Source organism: Crocodylus siamensis, chromosome 3, assembly GCF_052110815.1.
Source record: "Crocodylus siamensis isolate JL-2025a chromosome 3, ASM5211081v1, whole genome shotgun sequence".
Taxonomy (NCBI): domain Eukaryota; kingdom Metazoa; phylum Chordata; order Crocodylia; family Crocodylidae; genus Crocodylus; species Crocodylus siamensis.
In genome coordinates this window covers 222,150,699-222,176,503 of record NC_143397.1, presented here as the reverse complement: position 1 = coordinate 222,176,503, position 25,805 = coordinate 222,150,699, and the positions used below count along the sequence as shown (strand labels likewise).

The 25,805-nt window shown below is 42.2% G+C and overlaps 1 protein-coding gene across 4 annotated transcripts in view; it reads right to left on the bottom strand.

The window, feature by feature from the left end:
• The window catches only part of VPS13B (vacuolar protein sorting 13 homolog B), an 883,845-nt gene that overhangs the window by 93,526 nt on the left and 764,514 nt on the right, over window positions 1–25,805 (bottom strand). For all 4 annotated transcript variants that reach the window (XM_090040420.1, XM_090040419.1, XM_090040417.1 and 1 more), the window contains one exon: window positions 230–426. In XM_090040420.1, the coding sequence (XP_089896546.1) occupies window positions 230–426 (197 nt within the window). The remainder of the gene's footprint in view (window positions 1–229; window positions 427–25,805) is intronic.

The window sequence follows — 25,805 nt, the reverse complement described above, 5'->3', positions numbered from 1 at the left end:
CTTACTAATCCTTGTGTTAAAGATTGCTTTGTAGGCAGCCTCTGATGAATCTGCAAAGCAGCTCTTTTGACTCCCACCCTAAGGATCTGTCAGAGTCTTAATCACAAGGTGAAGCTCAGTTATGAGCTATTACTCCTAGTACATATGGAAAAATATCCAGGTTCCTGAGTCACTTGTACGAGGTCTGCCCAAAGACCAGGCTTAGGTTTTTTTTATTTAAAAAAATTACCTTTGGTCATCAGCTGTGTTCTGGCTGCTGTTCAGGATAATCCTCCAAAGGTCTGAAGCTACAAGCTCTTTCTGATCATTCACAAGGTTGATACTAGGCAGCTGTAGTTCACAAACTTTGCTTTCTGATAGACTGAATTCTCGGAATGCAACAAATGATTTCTGGAGATCATCCCAGTACTCCAGGCTACAAGGAATCTGCAATATCCAGAAGATACCAGTTACTTTACATTTTGATGCAAATACGCAAAACAGATATAGACTGTCTATTTTAGAATTTCAAAATTACTGAACAAGAATTGTCAGATGAAAGAAAGAGGATTTTACATCCATACATGGAGGCCGTGTTACTTCTAGTCATTTAAGTTAAAATATCATTTGACCTTGCTTTCAATGTGTCACTTTGAACTTCATCTTAGTGGATAAAAAATAGTTATTTACAGAGATGTACTTGGTAGCTGTGTTGGTCTGAGACAAAAAGACATATAAAAAAATACAACTCTTGGCTCCAAAATGATACCTTTTATTAGACCAACTGGATAATGGTAAGAAAACTGTCCTTTTCTTCAAGCTTTTGGGATCAAAGTCCCTTTGTCAGGCTCTGGGAAAAGTGTAGATGCTACAAGATGGTAAAAAGTCCCCATTTATTCTGGGCACAGCTGGGCTCAGTGCTTCACAGCAGACAGGGCCAGGCTTGTAGCTCAGTTGGCATGGCCCCATCCCCTGTGAGCAAACACTGACTGGGCCATGTCAGCCAAGTGCTGAGCCCAGCGCTGCTCACAGGGGATGGGGATGGGCTCGGTGCTTGGCAGTGCCCCTCACAGTAGACAGGGCCAGGCTTGGTGCTCAGCAGGTGCAGCCCCGACAACACCACTTGCAAGGGATGGGGGTGCACCAGTTGAGTACTGAGCCCAGCACTGCTTGCAGAGATTGGGGACAGGGTCAGACTCAGCGCCTGGCTGTCACAACACCATTCCCTGCAAGTGGTGCTGCCTGGGCCATGCTAACATAGTGCCAAGCTTGGCCCCATTCCCTGAGAGCAAGGCCAGGCTTGGTGCTTAGCTGGCTTGGCCAGGATCAGCAGTAGACAGGGCCAGGCTCAGCACTCTGCTGGTATGGCCCCATTCCTTGCAAGTGGCACTGCCTGGGCTGCGCCAGTCAAGCACTGAGGCTGGTGCAGCTCGCAGCAGACAGGGCCAGGCTCAGACCTTGGCTGGCATGGCCCCATCCCCAGGTTTGGCACTTGGCTGGCAAAGCCCATGTAGCACTACTTGCAGGGGATAGGGCCGTGCCAGCTGATTACTGAGCCTGGCCCAGTCCCCATCCCTGTCGCCTGCAAGCAGTACCGAGCTCTGTGCTTGGCTGGCACACCCCCTGCCCCTGTCAGTGGTGCTACCTGGGCTGCACCAGCCAAGTGCCAAGCCTGGTGCTGCTCACAGGGGACAATGATATGGTGTATAAGTTGAGGTTGAATTTTAAAAGTTAAAAATTGGGCTTCAAAACTCCGCTTGTACACCATAAAATACAGTATGCATGAAACACAAAAACTCTACCTTAGAGCGTTCTCATTGTGTTTCAGGATGTCACTTATATGTCATAAACAGGGATCCAGGTTTTCCATTTGCTGTGGAAATGGAACATTGCAGCCTGCAGGGAGCTTCCTGGGGCTGGAGGGAGCAGGAGGAGGAAGACTGGAGGTAGAGGGCACATGTGACTGGAGCAGGAGAAAGATAGCACGCATAGAGCTTTCCCTCCTTGTAGCTGGGGGCTATGAATTGAGCCACCCTGTGCCATGCCACCCATCTGCTGCTTTGGTGCCCTCTAACTCTTCCTGTGCTTGCCAGCAGGTTATCACAGCGAGCCAGTGGCAGGCAGGTATGGAGGAAGGGGGACATGGGGCAACAGCACCTGAGTGGGACACAGGGCTGTGACTTGCCAGATGTGGGCATGGAAGGGTTCATGGGTTCTTTCTAGCTCTGCAGCAGGTGGGAGAGTGACAAGCCTTCCTCTTCCAAAATACTGTGCTTGATCCCTCTGCCCGCAGTCCAGGGACTTGGGCTCAGCTTTGGCAGGCTGACCCCTGGCCCCATGCACACATGTGTACCCAGCAAATTCTCTCCCTAATTCCTCCACCAGGCTCTCCCATCTTGCCAGCCTGATTTGTACTACCCTTCCCCCTTTCCTTACTATTTATTTATTTTTTGATTGCACTACTCATAGATGTGGAAAAAAAGGGCGCTTTACAGGAAGAAGCAGCTCATTCGTTAGACCCAGCTCCACAGCATCAGTATAGATCAGGCACTTCAGCAGGGCTTTTTGGCACTTTTATCTAATAGCTGATTCAATCAAATGTTAGATAAAAGCACCAGAAAAACCCCACTGGAGCATCTGATCTATACAGATGCTGGGTGAGCCAGTTCCAATTAATGTGATGCCTCTTCTGGCTGTGCGCTGAGCTCAGTTTGGGGCATGCCAAGCTCAACATAAAGCACCATTTGTATTTGTGAGTGGTGGGTGGGAAGGCAGTGATGAATAACGCTGTTGCCCATGCACTCCTTCAAGGTGGCCAGGCGATGCAGACCCTGCCCTTGCTAAGGCATGGCTTCTGCCAAATTTTCTTCCAGTCTCAGCATAGGTAGGGCTGGAGTGGGTGAAGAAATGAGCATGACCTCCAAGAGGGGCACTGACAGGGCTGAAGAGGGCAGGGTGATGCAGGTTAGGAGTGAGGGGCAGTGGCAGGGCCAGGGGCTGTGGCTTGGTAGTGAGGGCCAACAACATAGACAGGGACAGAGAACTGGTATAAAAGGGCTGTTCAACTCCATAAAGCAGCAGGTAGCACAGCTGCAGCTGGACCCGTGTCCTGCTGAGCAGAGTGGGCAGAGGGAGCTCTGATTTTCCCTGATAAAAAAAACCCACAAAATCAAATGCCAAAACATACAGGAATTTAGAATCTATTTTATTATAATGATTGAGACTGGTAGGTTTCTAAATTGCTAAACAGTCATTAAAATGTTTAAAGCATTGTGCTCCACTTATTCGGCTGAATTCAGGACAGTGATTCAAATCACCGAGTCGAATCACTGTCCCCTGACTTGGCCGAATCTGAAGTGAATACTGGATGCTTTGCACAGGCCTAATAGGGGTGTGTGTGTGTGTGTGTGTGTGCATGCGCGCGCGCACACGCGCACGTGTGTGTACAAGTTAGGCTTGTGCAAAGTGGCTAGTGTTCACTTCAGATTTGCATTCAGCCAATTCGGGAGACAGTGATTCTAATCATTGTCCCAAATCGATTTGGCCAAATCTGATTCAGAGTTTCGGCTGCCACCAAATCAAGTGGTCAGGGGGTGCTCAGGTGGGCTGGTGGAGCAGGCAGGGGATGGAGCCTGGCGGGGGTCCCCCTATGGTCCCCTTCCCTCAGCCCCCCCCCCTCGCCTGCCCCCTACTTACTGGCATGGAGTCTGGGTCTGGCTCCCTGCGGTGGCGAGTGGGGACTGCCCAAATCTCTGAAGCTCTCTGAATCTTTTCCAAATTGATTTGGAGAGCTTTGAATTGACATGGATCTTTTTATTGGTCTCCCAATTCGATTTTGATTCAGAGATTTGGCCACCAAATCACCGCCCAAAGCCTTGCACAGCCTTAATGTGCATACACACACACGCACACATATACTGGTGTTTCATTTTAATCATGATTAAACATGGATCATGGGGTTTTTAAATCAGAAAAAAGCCAGGATCCCTGGCGTAAACTAAAAAGTCAAAGATGCAGTTTATGTGATCCCTTGAACTAAGTAGTTCATATACTTTGGGAATGTCCCCAGCTCCGAGCGTTTTGGACTGAAGTGTATAAAAGACTCAGTTGATTTAGAATCTTCTATTCCTAAACATCTAACTTTCATTTTAGGGCCTTATTACTAATGTGTGATGTGGACAAATTTAAAGGAAGATGGCTACATGGGTGGTACTACCTGCCACAAATAATAGTTGTGAAAGCCTGGAAATAGGTTATATTCCCAAAACTGAGCTATGGGCAATGGGAATAAGTGGATTAGCTGCAGTAGGAAATGCCCCATACGTAAAATTAAGTGTAGTTGTTTTACCTTGAAACGTTTATGTAGACCTCTTGCTCCAATTCAAATATTTGTTATTTCTTAGGACGTGGCTGCTGCCTTTGGTGCAATCCCATGCACCAGTACAGAATGGGGCCTGACTAACAAGGCAGCAGCTCTTCAGGAAAGGACAATAAACTGAATATGAGCTAACAGTGTGCCCTTGTTGCAAAAAAAGCTAACACATACTGAGCTGCGCTAGTAGGAGTGTTGCCAGCAGATCAAGGGAAGTGATTATTCCTCTCTATTTGGCATTGTGAGGCCACATCTGGAGTACTGTCTAGTTTTGGGCCCCTCACTACAGAAAGGATTTGGACAAACTGGAGAGAGTCCAGTGGAGGACAAAAAAACGGTTAGGGGCTGGGGCACACAACTACTGAGGAGAGGCAATCAAACAGGGACAGCAAACAGGGCAGTCTGCAAGTCAGTTCACAGGTCAGTTTGCTGCCTCTATCTTTGAAGGGGAGCCTTTAAGGTAAGTGCTTTCTTTTAATTAAAAATAGCTAACCTACATATATTTAGTGCAAGTAGCCAAAACTGAGGAGTCAGACCAATACTTAAACCCCTTGCTTAACTAGAGTCCTGAGAAAGGGTGTGTATGCTAGGGAGTTTGCTTGGAAACTCTCACCTTCCTTTACTGTAAGCTTGGTGAGAGGAAGCAGAGAAAAAGGAACCTTTTAGGACAAAGGAGCAGGAAAGAGGCCAGCTTACAGGGCAATCTGCTAGGGAAGGTCTGCTTGGAAGAGGGGCAGAAAGAGGGAGGCAGCGTATTAAAAGACCTGGAGAAATGGCTGGAGGACGTTACAATGCCAGAGCCATTGCCACTGCCAGCTCCTTCTCTTCTTGCACCTTTCAGGTGTCTGTCCAGGAAGAACCGCTCACTACTGAGGCTTCCACCCAGGTCTGGTTTGGTGCTGTGTAGACTGAGGCTTGCAGGTTCCTTTCAGTGACAGCCAGGTGGAGGAGTGCCTGCAACGTAAGCGGTGCTTCCTAGTGGCGTCCCCCAGGGAGCAGGCAAGAGAACTACAGGAGGACATGGCAAGGCTTCAAAGCATCCTCTGCCGTAAGGACTTGATCAATTTAATGCTGAAGGAGACCTCTAGGACTGTGAAATAGGGACCACCAAAGGCTGTACTAGAGAAGAAAGAGGACATGAACTCCCAGGAAGGTGGAAGCTGGAAGCTTGTGACCTCTGGCAGCATGAGGAAGGTAGTAAAAGCACTGGAACAAAATACCCAGAGAGGTGGTAGAATCTCCATCCTTGGAGGTGTTTAAGATCTGGCTAAACAAAACCTTGCTTGGGATGATATTGTTGGGACAGTCCTTCTCTGAGCAGGGGGTTGGACTAGATAGCCTCCTGAGGTCTCTTTCAACCCTAATTTTCTATGATTCTATGATTTAGTCTGGAGAAGAGAAGACTGGGGAGGAATTTAATAACAGCCTTCAACAACCTGAAGGGTAGTTGCAAAGAGGATGGAGCTAGACAGATTTCAGTAGTGGAAGATAACAGAACAAGAGGCGATGGTATTACATTGGAGCAAAGGGAGTTTAGGTTAGATATTAGGAAAAACTCTCACTACTAGCCTCCTAGGAGGCTAGGAACATGTTATCCAGAGAGGTGGTGAAATCTCTGTTCTGGAGGTATCCTTATCCTTTCTATAATTCTGTGATTCTCAAATCTCTTTTATAAAACTAGAGAAAACACAAACCCCTGATTAAACAACAAAAACTATAGTGCTTCTATTACCTGTTCCCTCTCAGTGATGCAGATTTCTTTTCTTTCCTAGTTATCAAAAAAAGTCAATGGCTCTCTTCTTGCTCATCCTTAGAGGAAAAATAATCTTTTAAAAGCACTCTCACTTGTTGCCTTGAGTGCAAAAATATTAGTTAGGCAGCCCTAGATTCACAGTGAACTCAAAATCCCTAAACTCAACTTTGCGAGAAAGCTACACATACTGCTACACCAACACTTCACTTAGAGGAAAAGGCTCTCTTCAGTAAGGGGTACAGCAGTGCAGAGCAATACATGCATTGACAGCTTCAATCTCTTTTTGATGGCTTTAACTACCAACATGGGTATGAAACCAAAGTCAGAAATAACAGTGATACTCCCAAAGCTCCAGCTACTCACCACAGAGGGTAAGATAAAAAAATTCAAAAGACAATTTGAAGGTTTTTAATTTTATTTACTTATGTTTGCTGAGTAGGAAGGCAGTAGGTCTGGAAACCACATGTGGTACTGCCAAAAGGCAGAATGAAGGGTTAGGTTTTCAAAAGTGGGGAAGGAACCAAAATAATTTCATGTTACTGGGAGCTGGTTTTGCCCCCAAAACTTCAGCAGGAGAGAAAACACTCTGTTGAAATAATCAATGGGCTGAGACCGAAGAAGTGTTTCACTACATTAAGTGAGGACATTTATTCTCAGAGAATTCTCACATAATTCTACCACTGAATTTTAGGAAAACACTAGCACAGATATAGAATACTAGCACAGACAATTACAAGAACTCATTTGTTTGCAACCTATATTGACTTGCCTTGCTGTTTACCACAGGAAAGATCATTTCAAGAACCCTCCTGAACCGTCTCCTTTCACTTGCTGAAGAGTCGTTCCCAGAATCTCAGTATGGGTTTAGGGCATCAAGAGGAACAACTGACAAGACTGTCACTGCTGGCCAGCTGCAGGAAAAATGTCAGGAACAACATAAACCTCTATATGGTGTTTCTGACTGCACAAAATCCTTCAACTCTGTCAACCAAGAAGTGCTGTGGAGGATCCTTCTAAAGTACAGATGCCCACCAAATTTCATCACCATTCTTTGCCTGTTCCATAATGGTATGCAAGTGGTGGTTCTCAATAATGGATCCATCACAGATCCCTTTGAGGTTAAGATGGGAGTTAAGCAAGGCTGCATCATTGCTCCAAGACTCTTCTCAATATTCTTTACTATGATGCTGCATCTGACCACCAATAAGCTTCCAGTCAGAGTGGAGCTAAACTACTGAAAGGATGGTAAACTGTTTAATCTCAGCTGACTCCAGGCCAAATCAAAGACTGCCTTGACTTCAATCATCAAGCTCCAGTATGCTGATGATGCTGTAGTATGTGCTCACTTGGATGCAGACCTTCAAGCAATTGTCAGTGTCTTTACTGAGGCATACAAGAAAATGGAACTGATGCTTAACATTCAGAAGACTAATGTCCTCCATCAGCAAGCTCTTGATGAGCAGTCCCCAACTCCAGTAATTCAGATTCACAGCGAGACTCTGGAGAATGTTGAGTATTTCCTGTACCTCAGAAGCCATCTCTCACAGAAGGCTGACATCAATGAATATCCAACATTGCCTGATATGTGTAAGTACAATGTTTGGATGCCTGAGGAAATGGGAGTTTGAAGATTGTGACATCAGATCCAAAAACAAGCTCATAGTTTACCAAGAAGTTGTGATTCTACTGTACCGCACATGGAGCTGGGATTTGGAAAATGCACAGGACATTTCAAGCTGCTGGAGAAGTACCATCAATGCTACCTTCAGAAGATCCTTTGAATCCAGTGGGAAGACAGATGCACCAACACTAGCATCCTTTTGCAAGCAAACACCACAAGTACATGAGACGATGATCATCCAACATTAACTTTTCTGGGCCAGACATGTCATCTGGATGTCCAACTCCAGATTCCTGAAGCAAGCGTGAATTCTCCCAGGTCAGTCAAGGCATACACTCAAGAGGAAAGCACAGGAAGAGCCAAAAAAAATGCAATATCGATATTAACTCATAGGAGACTATTGCCCAAGACTGCCCCAAATGGAGGAAGAGTCTGTTGCAAGGATCTCAATACTTGAAACCTTGCAATGACAACAGTATATGGGAAAGTGGGAACCACAGAAACAGCATGTCGCAGACTGAATCAAGAATGCAGAGCTACCCACCTCACACACAAACATGTGCTGGAGCTGCAACACAATCTGTTGATCCTGGATAGGCCTCATCAGCAATCTTCAGACCCACAGATAAGACAATCATGGAATACAATAATTTTCAACTGTAAGGGATTGCCGATGATATTAACTCTCTAAATGAACGAGTGCTGATTTTGAGGAGAGCTTTATTCTAACCTATACTTCCCAGAAAAATCAAACCAAATCAAACCCCTATATTTTTTTAGTCATTTCTCCAAACACATGCCCCAACACAATTGTTCAGGTTATTTGTTTCATTAAAGCCAATCTATTTTAACATTCTTTTTTATAATTTTATCTTATTTTTATTGTAAATTGACTGGGGCCCTTTTTCAGGATGGCAGCATATAAAATTTAATAAGTGACATGAAAATGAATTAAATGAAATGGTTATTATGTTATCAGGATAATATTACCATATTTACTTGAATAGAAGGCAACCTCCTGACCCCCCCCCCCCCAATAACTAGATTGTAGATATGAAAAAAAAAAAAAGATAAATTTGCTATAATTTCCCAAATATAAAATTTAATTATCGGAGGTTTGCTTTGAATTTCTCCCCCTCCCACTGCTACAGCAGGAAAAATAAATCGGGGTGGTCAGATAGCCCTTCTGTTCTCTGCTTCCCTCTAATGTGTTCCCTTAGTTTATGCTCACAAATGGACTACAGTATGATATTTTATATTTTCCTTTTCAAAACAATTGTATTGCGTGTCCATATCAATATTTCTCGATTCATATTTGAACAACAGTGTTTGTGAAGTGCTGAAGCACCTCTTAACACTACAATTAATTTAACACCGCATATTATTATTTATCCTTTTGAGCTCCCCCTGTTGATCATAAGGAGAATATATTCCTCTACTGCATCTTAAACCTTTTTGTAATACTATATGGTAACCTAAATAATAACATCACCATGGGAGAGGTGAAGGACAGATTTGTGGTTAAGAAAAAGGCTAGGAAAGAGGGCATCAGGAATCTACAGGCAGTCCTTGATTTACAATGTTTCGAGTTACAAAATTTCACACTTGCAACATTTATAAATTGACACCGTTTCAAGTTTCTGATGTCAGTTTATACTTTACAATGCTTGATCTGACGTGATGCCATGCCAGAGAACAATTTTGCTGCATTGCCCATCTGCCTGGAGAACGTGTCCAAACTTCCTTGGACCCTTTCTTTAAGAAAGCAGACAAGACTCCAGCAAAACCTGAAGCCAAGACTCCTCAGGAGACTCCAGCTAAGAACGCTTCAAAACGTCCAACCAAGAGCCCTTCAAAAAGTCCAGCAAAGTCACCTCAAAGAAGTGTTTCCAAATCAATATGATTGCTATTAATAATATAAATACATTGATGTAGCTTTATTACTAATCTATAATTGATTGAGTATAAAATTCTGGGTTATTTTGGTGAAAATAGGGTATTGGGCTTTGGTTCAGGAACCAATCCCCCATTTATAACGTTGTTTCCTATGGGAAAATTGGTTCCAAGTTAAGACATTTTGACTTAAGACGAGGATTTCAGGAACCAATTGTGCACTAAGTCTGAGAACTGCCTGTACATACGATTTTTGTGAGATACTTATCACTCTGATATTTACTGCCAAGGTTCTGTTTCCTGTTTTCCTACTGATCTAATGTTTATCTCCCCAGATTTGTCTGTCTGGTCAATTGAAATAGTAAAATCTTACTTTGAGTATGTACAGTGCCCATAACAATAGAGCCCCACTCCAGCTGGAGCTCCAGGCACTAACATATCAATATAAACAACAATACCAACTTATCTGGTATTCAGTATAAACAACAATACCAGCTTATTTGGTATTTGTGTAGAGGTAGTGCCTAGGAGACCTAGGCATAGACCACAAACCCATTGTGGTAGGTGATCTATAAAACAGAGAAGAAAAAGATGGTCCTTCACCAATGAATTTACAATATTTACACTACTAACTCTACCACTATTATCATTATTATTATTATACAGTCATAATGATCATTATTATTAAAATACAAGTAATAAAAAGGTTTTCAAATTATCATAACTTAGCACAGTTTCCACACAAGACATTTCCATTTCCTTCCCCAAGCATGGGGAAAATTACAGCAAATCTGAAATACTGGTTTGAGGTCCTTGGGGTTAAGTACAGGCAGTAAAAAATCCCAAGGCTGAATAGATTCAATCTTTGCAGGTTAGTCTAAGCTTCATAGATTGAACCGATAAGCAAGTGAACAGACATTCACTTTTGATTCAGAAAATGCAGCCACAAGCTTGCAGTGGCTCAGGCCAGAAGCCAGGCAGCACTAGAGCATGTGCCCCTGCTTGGCTGGAGCGGACAGCTTGGGCCAAGGCTAGCCCACCCACCCTGCAAGGAGGAGTTTGTGGGGGAGAGGCACAACATCCTGGGATGCTAGGGGACTATAAATTAACTTGAATCTGGAGGGGATTTGGGACAAAAGTTCAATAAACCAATTTAAATTAAATCAGCTAATTCTGGTACTATATACATCCAGGTTTATCTTCAATTGGTTTTGGTCATTTTGAAAGTGGTTTATATGCAATGAATTTCTGCTTGTTACGGATTTGAACTGGTTTCTGATCACTTTTACAAGCTTATGTGTAATGTCTGTCCCTAGCCTATATGGAAAATACTATATAATCAATTCCAAGTATTAGTATAGAAGTGAAAATACAAAGCGCTACATCGTTTTAACTCAACACACAACCCGGAACTATACATATTCTAATCTCATTGCCTGCTAAAAGTCTGATGCATTTCATCCAACTCTGATGGAGAACTGCTACAAAATAATGTGTCAATGCTGGTTCTAGTGATGCTGCTTTGACTTCCTATTTTTGTTTTGTTTCAGCTTTTGTTGCAGGGGGTGGGGGGAAGATTAAATGTTCTCTCTAACCCTCACAGGGTGGGCTCTTCCCCTCGGAAATTAAGTCACTCTTGTTCCAGAAACAACTACTGTATTACAAAATGCACACAGAAGACAGGAAGCATGTGTGTGTTTTATCATTTCCTAACAGGGCCACCTAAGTGAAAGAGAGGCAGAATCTAATCCAATACAATCTTGTACTTTGTGTCAGACGCCAACTCAAGCAGCGATTTTAACCCAAGCTTCCTGAGTGTGAATAAACTGACTGCTCTATAACAATGCTATCCTGGAATTGGGATTTTTCTGTTCTACAGCCAACTGCCTTAAACATACAATTTTCTATCTAGATGAACATAAGAAATAGTAGAAAAAATTAAAAATCCTTATTCACATTTTTATAAAGTGAAAATTCTTGGCACTGTTTACTAGAAGTCTGGTATCAAAAACTGCAAAAGCAATCTTAGCAGAAAAGTATGTTATATAGAAGGTGAGGTTAAAAAAGGATACACAGGTATAAAAACTCTTAAGATGCCTATTCACACTGAAAATATATCACCAAAGCTGGCTCCTAAGAAAACTTTTCAAAAAACTTCAGCATACACCTGCCAGACTAGTTTCTCATGCAGCTGAGGGTTGTGAACCCATGGTACAGATGAAATTACTTTTTAGGAGTTGGCTAACACTCCTGACCTCTTCCTCAGGGGGTTCAGATTATATCTCATCACTATGGAAAAGACCTCTCCTGGCATATCTACAAACTAGAAATTACTCTATTAGACTTTTGATGGAGATCCAAGTGAAAAATGGTGATGATTCAAAGTCAGATACAGCTTAACAATGTTTCAGTATTATGTTACCCAACAAATTATTGCTGCATAAAGCAAGTGAACTTAATGTTACATTTTTTCACTCTTTCCATCATCTGGACTTTGTTGATTTGTTATTTGCACTATTTCCCCATGGCATTTACCCTGAGACTGTGGGCACTAAAATACCTCTCTTCAATGGCACATATTCAGGGCGTGGACAAAGAATGCTTGGAGTCCTTTCAAAAGGGCAGCAGCTGGTACTGCGAAGGACTCAAATGTAACAAAACCCCTCCTACTTCACCACTCCTCCATCCAGGGTTAAGGTCTGCTTTTGCTGTATTTGAATTACTCTCACCTTGTTCACACGCAACAATTAGACCATACCAGCTACTGCCCTTTTGAAACTATTCCCTTTCAAAAAGGGTCCAAGACTTCCTGTGGCCGCATGCTCTGTGTTTAACACTGGATAACAAACAGATACCACAACTGCTAAAATTAAAAAAATTACCTTTGAGTTTAAAAAGTACCTTTTCTTCATAGACAGCTTTTTGATCCCGATTTAAATGAGGTTTAACAATTTTTGTTTTAAAGTGATAATTTTATACAACTACAATGTATGTATTTCAATAAACATACATATATGTATACTGTCACAGGCTAGGTGGGAACCCTTGTAGTCTGCTATTAATCTTGGTTTCCTCGCCTCCTTATATGAAGAAAATCCACAGGACTTTGGATGAAAGGGAAATATACAGTAAAAATCTGTGTAACCCATCACTTTGTTCTTATTAGTTATTGCACTGAATCCCCAGTAGAGTCCTACTGGTTTGTACACAAAACACTGGCTAATCCATCATCTCTCAAAGTCATTTCCAAATGTACATGCACTCTCATGATGGAATTTGCTCCTGATTATTAGTTGGTTATTGTCAAGGCAGTTGATGTTTACAAAACATTGACTACTCCTCAACCATTCCATATTGCAGAATTATCTTCTGTCTTGCCGATGAGTACATGTATGAGAATAAGCGAGCATGATAATCATAACATTTTTATGCAGCAAGCATTGAATTTTTCTAGTAAGAAATTTATAGTCTTTGCACTTCCCAATGCCTGTGGAAGGGCATGTATGCCTCAAAGCTTGCAAATAAAGAACAATTTTTTGCCACTACCTAGTTCGTCTAATAAAAGATATCACCTCCCCAAAAGAGTTCTGATAAATTATACATTAAACATTTAGCTATATATTCATGATTCTCTTATAGCAAAATCAGATTGCATACAATCTGCATTCAGTATTTTGCATGATTTTTTAATTATGTCAAAAATCATTCTTTACTGTGTGTCTTGATATGACATGCAAAATACATCTCACAAAAAAGTTGAAAATGGCATACTAACTGATAATAAATCACCATTACCAATTTCCTTAGTATGACAAATTAACTAGATTTAACTGTAATTATTATTTCATATAAAGAACAGTAAAACAAATGTCAGATGTTGCATCTCAATTTAGTCAGACATACAGACAGTAGTCTGCTAATGCAGTGTATTGTTCTACTATTTTATTGCTGGTGTATTATTTTTATTCTACTTACAGTTAAATCTTTATTATGGTATATAAACTAAATACTAAACACTGCATTGAAATTCAGAGATGTCGAAGAAAAATCATGCTTTATAAAAAAAAAAGTATTTTCTTTTTAAATACGTAACTGGCTTTTAGCTGACTCTGGAAAAAAGCTCCTATACATCTTCAACTAATAGAAGCCATAAAAAACCCTTTGTAATATTGGAACCAGTTGAGAAACCACAAGTATTCAAATGCAGGAAATCATGATTTTATAACATTTTAATGTGATCTACTCTTGGGAAACAAAGTTAACCAAGCCCTATTTCTGTACAGGAAATATTCCACTGTACAGTTGTAATACATTGTGGTGAGGGGTACAGCTGCAAATTTTTCACCTGTAATGCCCCACTGGTATTGTGGCTTACTGAATTGCATCAAGATTGCCTTCCTGTCCGGAAAGCCCTCTAAGTACAAACAAGACTCTAAGCCCAGGTTTTATTTTCCCTTGGTATCAGAATATGGTAATTTAAGAGCCCTGAGAAATATGTTTTAACCTTTTAGAAGAAATATGTGGCATTCTTTTATTAGGGCCAATGTTTTGTGTTTTTTTTAAACATGTGACCAACTTATCTTATCAATTTATCAAGCTACCAGGTTCAGAGCAAACGCAGGTGCGTCTGGTACAATGTAATCTGTCAGAGACGGCCTATTTTTCTCATTAAGGAAAAATTATCTAAACTTAGTAATAGCTTTGTTAAAACAAAGCAGAGCAGCATTATTCCTGATGTGAGAGGACTTCTGTAAGATTTTTTTATTTTACAAGAAATATAGGAATTGTTAAGCACTGAAACAGTCTCACATGCTAAATATCATTCATCTTTAGACTGAGTATATGCAGAGATTGCTTACCTTTCCCACTACAAAGACAATAAGGCACTATACAACCCTAGAATTTATTGGCGGGATTTTGTTTCTTTTCATTACTGAACTCGGCTATTTTTAGGAATAAGTTAACAGAAGAGTTCTTGGGATAGAGCTTTATTAACTTACTGCCTTATTTTTCATATTGTATTATTTTTTCTGATAAAAGTTATAATATTCCATATTTAAATAGTGCTTTTCATTTTGAAGGATCCATTGAAATGCAGCCACCTCTGGGATCATGGGTAGCAGCCTACTAATTCACAAAAAAAACTACACAATAGCAGGCAGATGGGATATTTTGGCCAAGGACACCAATCTACAATGCCATAGATCCTCAGTGTCCATGATTTGCAGCAGGAACCTTTCCTGCTAAAATTTCTTTAGTCAGAGAAAAGGAATCTGAGAAGTGTACAACACAACGGGAGTGTGCTTAATGGTTCTGTCAGTCTTCTGATGCCCAGCAGATTTTGCACGGGGTTCAGAAGCCCCAAGGAGATGCATAGGTAAATTATATATAACTTCCTTCAACCTTCACAAGCAGTCATACCTAACTGCCTGCAGAAACAACCAAGTCATTCTGTTTATAAAACATACAAATACATTAACAGAGTAACAGGTTTTGAGCTAATCCCTGTCCCTTAACACATGGAAAAATAATGTGCTCTATTTCTATGTTTAACTCAGACTCACTAAGGAAACTTTGTAGAAGAAATTAACTTTTCCTCCTGGTTTCCCTCCATGAAGCAAAATTAAGATGATATTTATACTACTCTTGTAATATACTACTCAACAATATAATTCTAACATGCAGAAATGAGCAAAACAGCACATACAATCATGATATTTGTGCACACCAATGATCACTTAGATCATCTGGGCTAGGGACAAATAAGCCAGTGTAAGTGATTGGAAACCAATTCAAATCTGTAACACAGAGGTTCAGTGCACATAAACTGCTTTCAAAGAGGCTAAAACTGGTGTAAGAGAAACCTGGATGGAAGTAGTATCAGGCTTAACTGATTTAGCTTCAATTGGTTTATTGAACTTCTGTCCCAGATCCCCTCCACATCCAAGTCAGCTCACAGACCTTATTATCCCAGGATGCTTTGCACCCCCCCGTAAGATCGCCTTCACTGGGTGGGCGGGTTAGCCTTGACCCAGGCTGTCTGTTTCAGTTGAGCAGGGAGCCATGTTCTAGCAGCCCCTGGCTTCTGGCCTGGGTCACTGCAGACATGTGGCTGCATTTCAGGAATCAAAAGTGAATGTGTTCACTTACTTATCGGTTTGGTCTACACAGCTTAGACTAACCTGAGAAGACTGAATCGATTCAGTATCAGGCTTTTTGATTGTCTGCACTTAGCCTAGGTAAAAAGCATTTTTTAATGACAAAGTACTAGTATATGATCACATAAAGCTTGAAGACTAAAAGAGACTACAATACAGAATGTTGTGCGTTTCAACTAGGCAAATATCCAATAAATGAATAGAAGGCAAATAGTGTCTAAGTTAATTTAAAAGGATACCTTAAAATATGGCATCTACCATCTGTACTAATCAGAGCATTTGGACAAAACAGTCTGACCAATTAAAGGACAAGCTTTAAAGCTGATTGTAAATTGTAGAAACGTACAAACATTTCAGTGAGTGCTGCCGATAAGTATGGCTAAAATTTACAGCTTCTTGGCTAATAATACCATGAACCTAAATCACCAACCTGTCATACACAAATTATTTGGATTTTCAAAATACTTGCTTTTGAAATGTGAGAAATGAGCCAAACATGAATAAAATTTGTGGTTTCCCAAAAAAAGCTCTTTTCCCAGACTCTCAAATGCCCAGCTCAATGTTGTAGCCCCAACAGGGAATGCAAAGCAAAAAGGAAGCAAAGTCAGCCAAAAATGAGGTATCCTCTGTTAAAAGCAAAAATAAATGCCTTTGACATAGATCATAATTCTTTTTCTGTTGACTGTCATGTCAAATCTTTCCTAGAGTAATGACTAATAGTAGGTCTGATGCCAATCATTCCTAAGCTCATACTTCCTTGAGCCACTGTTTAGCAGCCACAAGGTGTTAAAAATATGTCTTTATATGTTAGCAGAGTGTTGAAAACATCAAGCCTGAGATTCTGTAGTCCAGAAATGTTCTATTTTAAGTGTGTAGGAGATTAACATGATGTAATAGACATTTCTCTTGAATCCTCAGTTTTCCCAGGCAGTTGCTGGGAACTTGCTTCACCTCAAGGCATTTACAGAGAAAACCTTCCAGAGCTGGGTTATTTACCTGGTGTTTTCATATTAAGTCTCACCTAAATGTTCGTAATCTCAAAACTGTATTTATTCTTCTCTTTTCTGCAGTCTCTGACATTAGGATACCTTCATCATCATTCTTCTAGAGCAAAATAATGGGCTTTTTAGCCTGTTTACAAAGAGACTTTAGGAGTGCAAAGAAAGGTGGCCACAGCAGACATCAATTATTTCATCGGCTCTTGCAAAACTAATTGCCCTGGAATGCTATTGGAATACGGGCAAGTACACACAGGAAGACACTCACAATGCAGAAAATGACAGAGGTGTAACCTATGGGGTATTTTATTTAAAATGCAGAAATGAACAAGCACCATGGATTATGCTTCTCTAGTCTCAGCTTCTCTATGACTTCTAAAAGCCTGAATCTCTCATAGAACAACATTTCAGGGGAAAACTACATTAAAGGTTTTGGTGCTAATGTAACCTAGACCAGTCTTAGGGATCAGACTTTGGAGTACTTTATTCATTCAATCACTAATAGCTAAAATATTTAGCAGTGGATATTTGTCCATTATTTAATCCAGAGCCATTTATACAAACAGTTCAGCAACATAGGCTTTTTGGAAGTAGAGGGTAGGAAATATAAATGTGTAGAGAAAAGAACAGTAGAAATCAAAATTCTATGAAAAAAACTTCAATGAAATTAGGACTACAACTGTGGAACAAATTACTTCTCACAATCTTGCTTACATGACTACACAAAAAGCAACCTCCAGGAGAGGCTTTTTAGGAGAATTGGAAATACAAAGCTCCACTGGCTATTTCTGGAGTCCCTAGCTTGCATATGTTTCATCTGTGTAAATCATCTTCTAAAACTATGGTTGTATGTTTGAGGGAATATGCTTACAGCCATTGTCTACTCAGTTCAGTTAGTCAGGTTTATAGATCCTTTGATGAGAGGACCATCTACACAATAGTACCAGGTTGAAATACCTTGGAATTTTAAAGGGATGATGCGTTTCAGGGACCATGCACTTCTCAAAATAGGGACTTTATTGTAATAGTTTGATGTGGATTCTTGAAATGTTGAAAGCTGCTTCTGACTCACTTAATGCATACTCCAGCCCTTCCTGCCTGCCAGCATTGAACCAAAAAAGGGGAAGCACTTAGAACTACTAGGTGAGCATGCAAGTTCTGGCAAGATCAATAGGAACACATATCACATATCGGAGACCCTGGGTATGACTTACTTGGGACATTTTGTACATGAGGTAACTTAAACCCGAAGATGGGAGGAAGTAGCAGGGAATGGAGAGGGGGAGAATTTCCACCATTCTGTATCCCAGCTCCCTAGTTTTTAAATTGCCTGTGTGCCACCCAGGTGGCCATCACAAATAGCATTTAAAGCCTGTGAGGGTGTGACCTGCACCAGCACCAGTTCCCAGCTTTTGGGGCTTTGGATTCCCTGCCACTTGGGCTTTGCAATTTAAAGCCTGGAGACACTACTATAGCAAGGGTGGTGCCAACAGTGCACCAGCAACGGCAGCACTAACACAGTGTGCGCCACATCAAATGGAAGTAATGTTATGTAGCAGCACATGGGGCAGGTGGGGAGGGCGGGAGCACTTTTCACATAACTTATGCTGGATGCCAATAAACTAGGTTATGGCTTTGCCTGGAGGCTGGGAACAGAGTTGGGGGACAGTTTGCTGAGACAGATTCCCAATCCCCAAGAATCTCCATGGCTGCAAGGCTACCCAAGGCTGGACAGTTTTGCAGACGAAGCACAGATGTCTCCCACCCCCCACACGCCACCTACTGGAACTGGAGGCATGCAGGGGGCACAGGACAATTCTCCCACAGTTGCAAGGCTTCCCAAAGCCCCTGTCCCCATGCACCTCCTAGTGGAATGAGAGAAGTGCAACAGGCAAGGGCTCTTTTCCCACAGGCTAGGGACAGAAGTTACACATAAACCAATTTAAGTGATCAGAAACGCATTGAATCAGAGTGCACACTTCTTCCTCTGTGGGAATCCTCCCAGAGCTTTAGGAGGGTTCCTGCCTCCAAAGATTCCCTGCCTCTGTTGTCAGTCAGCTGACTGGTGGGACAGGAAGCAGGGTTCCCACAGGGCTCCCTGACAGCTCTCCCCTGGACCAGCTGTAAGGGAACCTGTGCTCTCCCTTCTCCCTGAACACTGATTTAGACAAATCTCCCAAAAGCATTACAGATAGAAGCAGGAGGAACACTAGTCAACCTACTGTCAGTGCCGACCTAGTAAAGAGACCCTCGGAGGGGCTGGGTACATTTAAGTCAGCAGGGCTGGATGAGTTCCATCCAAGGGTGCTGAAGGAATTAGCCAGTGTCATAGCAGAGCCCCTGGCATGGCTGTTTGAGCACTTGTGGTGCTCAGGTGAGGTCCCAGAGGACTGGAAAAGGACCAATGTAGTCCCTATTTTCAAGAAGGGGAGGAAGGAGGATCTGGGTAACTATAGACTGGTTAGTCTTACCTCCATCCTTGGGAAAACCCTTGAAAAAAATTATTAAGAATCACATTTGTAGGAGTCCAGTGGGTAATGTAATGCTGAAGGGCAACAAGCACTAGTTCACAGCAGGTAGATCCTGCCTGACTAACCTTGTTTCTCTCTATTACCAGGTCACTAAATGCTTAGATGCAGGAGTCGAGGTAGATGTTACCTATTTGGACTTTAAGAAGGCCTTCGACACATTATCCCATCCTACTATCATAAACAAATTGAACGGCTGTGCCACAGATGATTACACAGTAATGTAGGTGGCAAATTAGCTTATGAGTTGCACCCAGAGAGTGGTGGTGGATGGGTTGGTATCAACCTGGAAAGATGTGAGCAGTAGGATCCCCCAAGTCTTCATCCTTGGACCAGTGCTGTTCAATATCTTCATCAGCAACCTGGAGGAGGGCATGGAAAGCATTCTGTCCAAATTAGCAGATGACACAAAATTATGGTGTGAAGTAAACACACTGATGGGGAAAAAATGAATCCAGGTGGACCTGGACAGATTAGAGAAGTGGGCAGAGAACAATAAGGTGCAGTTCAACAAGGACAAGTGCAAGGTGCTGCACCTAGGGAGAGGGAATCACCAGCACACCTATAGGCTGGGCGGTGCCCTTGGCAGCACAGTGGTTTAAAGAGATCTCAGAGTCATTGTCAACTCCAAGATGAATGAGTTGTTAATGTGATGAAGTAATTAGCAGAACTAACTGCTCTTTGTCATGCATTAGCAGGTGCATCACGAACAGGTCCAGGAAGGTGATGCTTCCCCTCTATGCGGTACTGGTCAGGCTGAAGCTGGAGGACTGCATCCAATTCTAGGTGCCGCAATACAAGAGGGACGTGGACACCCTTAAGAGGGTCCAGAGGAGGGCCACTTGTATGGTTAGAAGCTGCAGGGAAGGCCCTATGAGGAAAGGCTAAGGGACCCGGACCTTTCCAGCCTCAGCAAGAGAAGGGGCTAAGGGGGGGATCTTGTGGCAATATACAAATTAACTGGGGGGAGGGAGGGCAGAAGGGAATAGGAGATGCTCTGTTTACTAGGGCACCTCTTGGAATAAATAGGAACAATGGCCACAAGCTGACAGAGAGTAGATTTAGCTTGGACATTAGAAATAATTTCTTCATGGTTACGGTTGCCAGAATCTGGAATGGTCTTCCAAGGGAGGTGGTGCTCTCCCCTACCTTGGGGGTCTTCAAGAAGAGACTAGATAAACACCTGGCTGGGGTTACATGACTCCAGCATTTTTTCCTGCCGTGGGCAGGCGGTCAGACTCAATGATCCATTGAGGTCCCTTCTGACCCTAGCATCTATGAATCTTGGAGAAGGAGGGAGGGAGAGCAGAGGGCTGAGTACTAGGAGGTGTGTCTCTCTCCCGAGAGATGCATACAGGCATTCAAATTGGGAGAAATATCTTCCTCATAGGTAACTGATCTAACTTTTTGCAGAAGAGCCATTTTCCTTCTGCAAGAATGCCCTTGAATGTCTGTATGCTCTCCTTCTTGCGTTGGGTGAAAGAATTTCTCTTGGCACAAATGGAACATCTGTACATTGCCTTTATCACCACTGATTACTCTAATTATTACTAAAAACAGATGAGAGCTCAGACAAGATCAAAATCATGCTGACTTATAAATAATTCTAGGCTGGGCCTAGCTGGAAAGGCCCAACTTAGAATTATACAGATAGCTGGAGAAACAGAAGGTAAGAGCTTGCTTTGCCCAAAATAATACTGCATGCTTCTGACAGCAGCAGAAACTAATGACCCCTAGGTGCATCTACACGAGTTGTTTATTGAGGAGTAGACTAATTAGCTCCTCAGTTAAGTCTCAATGTCTACACTTGTAGCCTTATTAGGCTGCAGTAAACTAATAACCACTGCCTTAGGTTAGTACTTGTAAACACAGATAGTAAGCGTTCTGCAATGGTGTTTAGTGAACCACAGTGCATGTGTAGACGTTGGCTGCCAGCTAACTCTACCTTGTACCTCAGTTAGCCCCTCTGTTGCACATTGAGTCAGGTCAAAGCATATAAAGAGATACCTCTATACACTTTTGCTAAAGAAATTACCATCACAAGAGATAGCATATTTTGGATAGAAAATGGCCCTCCTAGAACTCCGAGCACAGCTGAGCTACTCTGCACTGTTTTTTCATTAGCACATAACAAGCAAGGTATTTTCAAATATTCATTCACATATCTGTCTATCATTAGATTTGCCTCCACTTTCATTTGTGTCACCACGTTGGCACATTGGTTTAAGAGCTTTATCTGTGATTTAAAACTCTCACAGTAGTCTTTCTGACTACTGCCTATCTTGGACATTTGAAAGAAGTAGCATTTCTACCTCTATCCATCCTCACTGTGACCCAAAGATAAATTCCCTGAAAGACTTCCACATGTTGGACTTTTCCTTGCTTTAAAGCTACAGATATGATTTTCCACAATAACATTAATTTCCTGTTCTTCTTTGCCTTCACCAATTTGAGCAATAATGGAATACCCTTGCCTAAAATCACTACATGGAGACAAATCTGAGATTAATTCCACTCTCAGGAAACATGTGCTGCTCGGCACTGCCTAAGCAAAACTGTCAGTAGGATCCGCTATGCTTTCTGCATGTATTTCTTTATCATATTAGCTACAGTCAACATTGAAATTGTATGCATATAGCAACATTTGGATCTCCTACTGCCAGCAGGCTTTTTAGTAGTTTTACACTTGCATAAAGGGGGCACTAACCAGTAGCATAAGTAGGGGTAAGCAAGGAGGCCACTAGCCCTGGGTGTCAACTGTGATAGCCAGAACCAAAAAAATTAATAAGCAATAAATATGTGCTTCTTGGAAGCATTTGGAACTTTTGTCTAATATGAAGGTTGTATTTTGGTAACCCACAAATGTAACTTGTAACTGTTTGTGGAACTGACTAGACCTCAAAGAGAAAGCTATAGCTGTGAAATTAGCTGACCTAATAGTTCTTTCTTGCTCCAAATTTAGCCTTGATGATGATAAAAACTGGATTCAACTGCCCAGCTTATCCAGTACATTACAAGAAAGGACATCTCAAAAAAAGCAGTCAGAGAGTTTTGAAGGGGTTGGATTTAGGCGGGGTAACGTTAATTTTAAACCTGAAGATGTTGTGTTGCAATTTGCTTATTGGATAAACCCAAGCTTGGGCAGTAACTTATTATAATAATTTCTAACATCTTTTAACCCCATAGGATAACAGCTATAAAGCAATCTTATGAATGGCTATATAACTAAAAATTAGCATAATTAGAATCTAAAAGAACACACACGTCACAGTAACCCTCAGGAAGGACGGAACAGAAGGGTCATTGCTGTCCCATACCCTCACGGATCTCTCTTACTCCCTGTGAGAGCGAGGACCAGATCCTGACTGAGGGTCTTCCACTGGTATCCTTTGGGCAGCCCAGTTCAGAGACGTCTGACTTCGCTGATTCAACTTGACGTGCATCTTCTAACCGAGGGACTATCGATAAGTTACTAACCACGTGGGAACGCTTGGTTAATTTCTTTATCTATTTTATTATCACTGTCAATTTTAATCTGTATTGTTATGTTGTCTGCTTATTAGCTTAACCTTTCTGTTAACTATTATATATGTAAACTGTATCTTTTGTTGTCATAGGTAAAATTCATTCCTTTTTGTAAGTGAAACTTGTCATCTCTTTCCTTTCCAACATCACCTTCTCGATCCTGAACCAAAAAGCCCAGTGGCTAATGAAGTTGCAATGCTCAGTCAGTCTGCAACTAAACTGATATACTCACAGTGCCCAGCTGGCCTGTGACAGACAACTTAGGAGGGGCATCAACATTGTTTGCCACCCCCATGGAGTCTGCACCCTGGAAGCAAGAGAAGCTTCACAGCGTTCTTGCAGCAGCAGCCAGTGCACAGACACCATGTTGCTGCTGCTTTAAGAGCAAGAGCCAGGAAGAGCATGTGGAGGTGGCAGCAACAACAGTGGCTGCCAGGGTCTGGGTTAGACCCTTGCGCATCCTCCCTGTCCTCGCTTTTAGAACCCAGTCCCTTCATACCACACAAACCTTGCTTGTTACACCACGGGCGCTAGCTGTGCTATAAAGCTAATATTTACTATATAACTTGGACAAAGTATAAGACGCTTGCTGTTATATTTCTTCTTATGAGAGCACAACACTCTTGCTCCTGTATATTTTCCTACTATCAATTATGACCGCAAATAGTGTGCCTAGCTCATATATTCTGAAAGCATTTTACCTATGTGAATCAACAGATTCTCTCAAGAATTCAGGGAGTCAGCTAGTATTTCCATTATCATTTTAAAGTTGTAGAAACAGAAGCAAAGAAGTAAAGTTGTAGAAACTGGTCTGGCCAAGGAGAGAAGGACACAACACTGTGTAAGATTAACTTGGGAGTTTCTAACCTCTTTTATATGTTCCAAACATACCTCTTTCTTGATAAAGAATCATATTTTTAATTTTGGCATAAAAACATATTTTTAACCAGATGTCACAAAAATGATATTCATAATAATTTGTGAAAATCATATACATTTAACACTTGCAAACTGATGGGCTTTTCCTTGTATTTATCCATTTTAGTAACTGTGGAGCCCTGCATTTTTTTCCATCCTATACGTACAATGTCAGATGACTGGACTGGTTATGAAATATGAATTATATTTGAAATATGAGTGAATAATATTATAAACCAGACACAGTAAGATACTTATCTATTTATTTTCTCAATTCCAAGATAAGCCTCCCCCACCCCACCCATTTAACACAGGAGGGGGGAAACCCCATATCTTGGATTGAATATGAGGTTGGGGGTGGGCAGGTAGCTACTGCTTACTCTCCCTCTGGCACTAGCAAGCTCTGTCCCTGCTCCAGCCTCAGGCATGGAGCACAGCCTCAGACCACCTGGGTATCAGCAATGGCTGCTGTTACCAGGCCAGGCTGGGGCTGTGCTCTGTGTCCCAGGCCCCAAGCTGGAGTGGAGATGGAGCCTGCCAACTCCAGAGCAAGGGTAAATGGTGTGTGTGTGTGGGGGGGGGTGGTTAGGGGGTGGCATGGGAAGGAAGCAAGATGAGGAGGGGGAGGGAGGGCAGGGGGCCCAAGGCTGCTAGGCAGCTGAGGGAGTGGGAGGCTGGAAGCTGCAGGACAGAGCTGAGGTGGCAGGGATTGACCCCACCCCTCACCTGCTCTATACTTTCCCCCACTGCCTGACCCCCCATTCCCAACCACGACCTGCCCCCACACCTGCTCCCTCTCACCGCCTGTCCCCTTACTCCCTCACCTCCTCCCACTGCTTTCCCCACTGCAGCAGTTGGTGGGGATGAATTTAAGACAAGCCTCCAATAATTAGATTCTATACATGTAAAATTATCACAAATTTATAAATTTCCATATACAGACCTAATTACTTGGCAGTGGCTATAAATTACATGTTGTCTTGTATTCAGATGAATATATTAGAAAATTGCTTTTAACAGTCTCTCTCTAAGGTACTGAATCAAAGTGAGAGTTGGTTCATGTGCTTCCTCCAGACCTCGGTAAAATTTCCCTTGAGGAGACAGATACTGGAACAGACACATCCAAATGCTATGCCTAAACACCACTTGGAATTGCTGAACGTTTTGTGTGTATGTGCAACTAATTTTGGGCAGTGGTGCTCAATCTAAATCCTGCAAGCTGGATCTGGACCTTGAAGTGATCTGGCCCAGTGTATGGAGCATCAGTGGCAAAGAGCCTGGCCTGGATGAGCCATTCCCTGCCCTGATAGATGCTGCTGATAATACCCCCCCCGCCCCCTCCCACAACCCTCCCTGCTCTCTCTGTCTCTGCCTTTCCCCTCCCATTCCCCAAGCAGGTAGACACTTCTTATCCTTACACTGACCCCCGCCCCCCATTGGAGGCATGGTTTACTGGAGGTAAGCTCTCTTCCCTTGTCCCCCAACTGGAAGTGAGTGGCAGCCTCTGGTGCAGCTGAGGTCTCAAGCACCCGGTCCACAGCTCTAAAAGGTTGAGTTCTACAGATTTACAGTGATGAAAACAGTTGTGCCTATGGGAAGAAAAACATCTTCAGAGGTCCTTGTGAGTTTCCACATGCACACAGCTTTGATGATTAAGAGTTAATAGCTAAGCAACTAAGAACACTTAAGTTCTGTCCTCACTTCAAGAAGGAGAGGAGGAGGAAAGGGTAAGATAGAATATGCCATAACTTACTATCATCACCATCATACCATCAAAAAAACAGAAGAGCTTTAGCACTCCAAGGTAATTACTTTATAGTTGTTCAGTGTGTAGGAGTAACAGGAAATGGTTCCAGAACAAAATAAAAAGGGCACGTAGAGGAAAAACGAAAAACTAATAAATATCTGCCAGCGAATAAAAGTGATGGTTTACCATCGTTGTCAATGCTTTTTCAATTGGTAACTGTTTTGATTTGTTAAATATTCATAGTTTTTATAAAAACTGATTTCCCTCACATTTGAAAGATATGTAATGTTGACATTTTAAATGATTTTTTGCC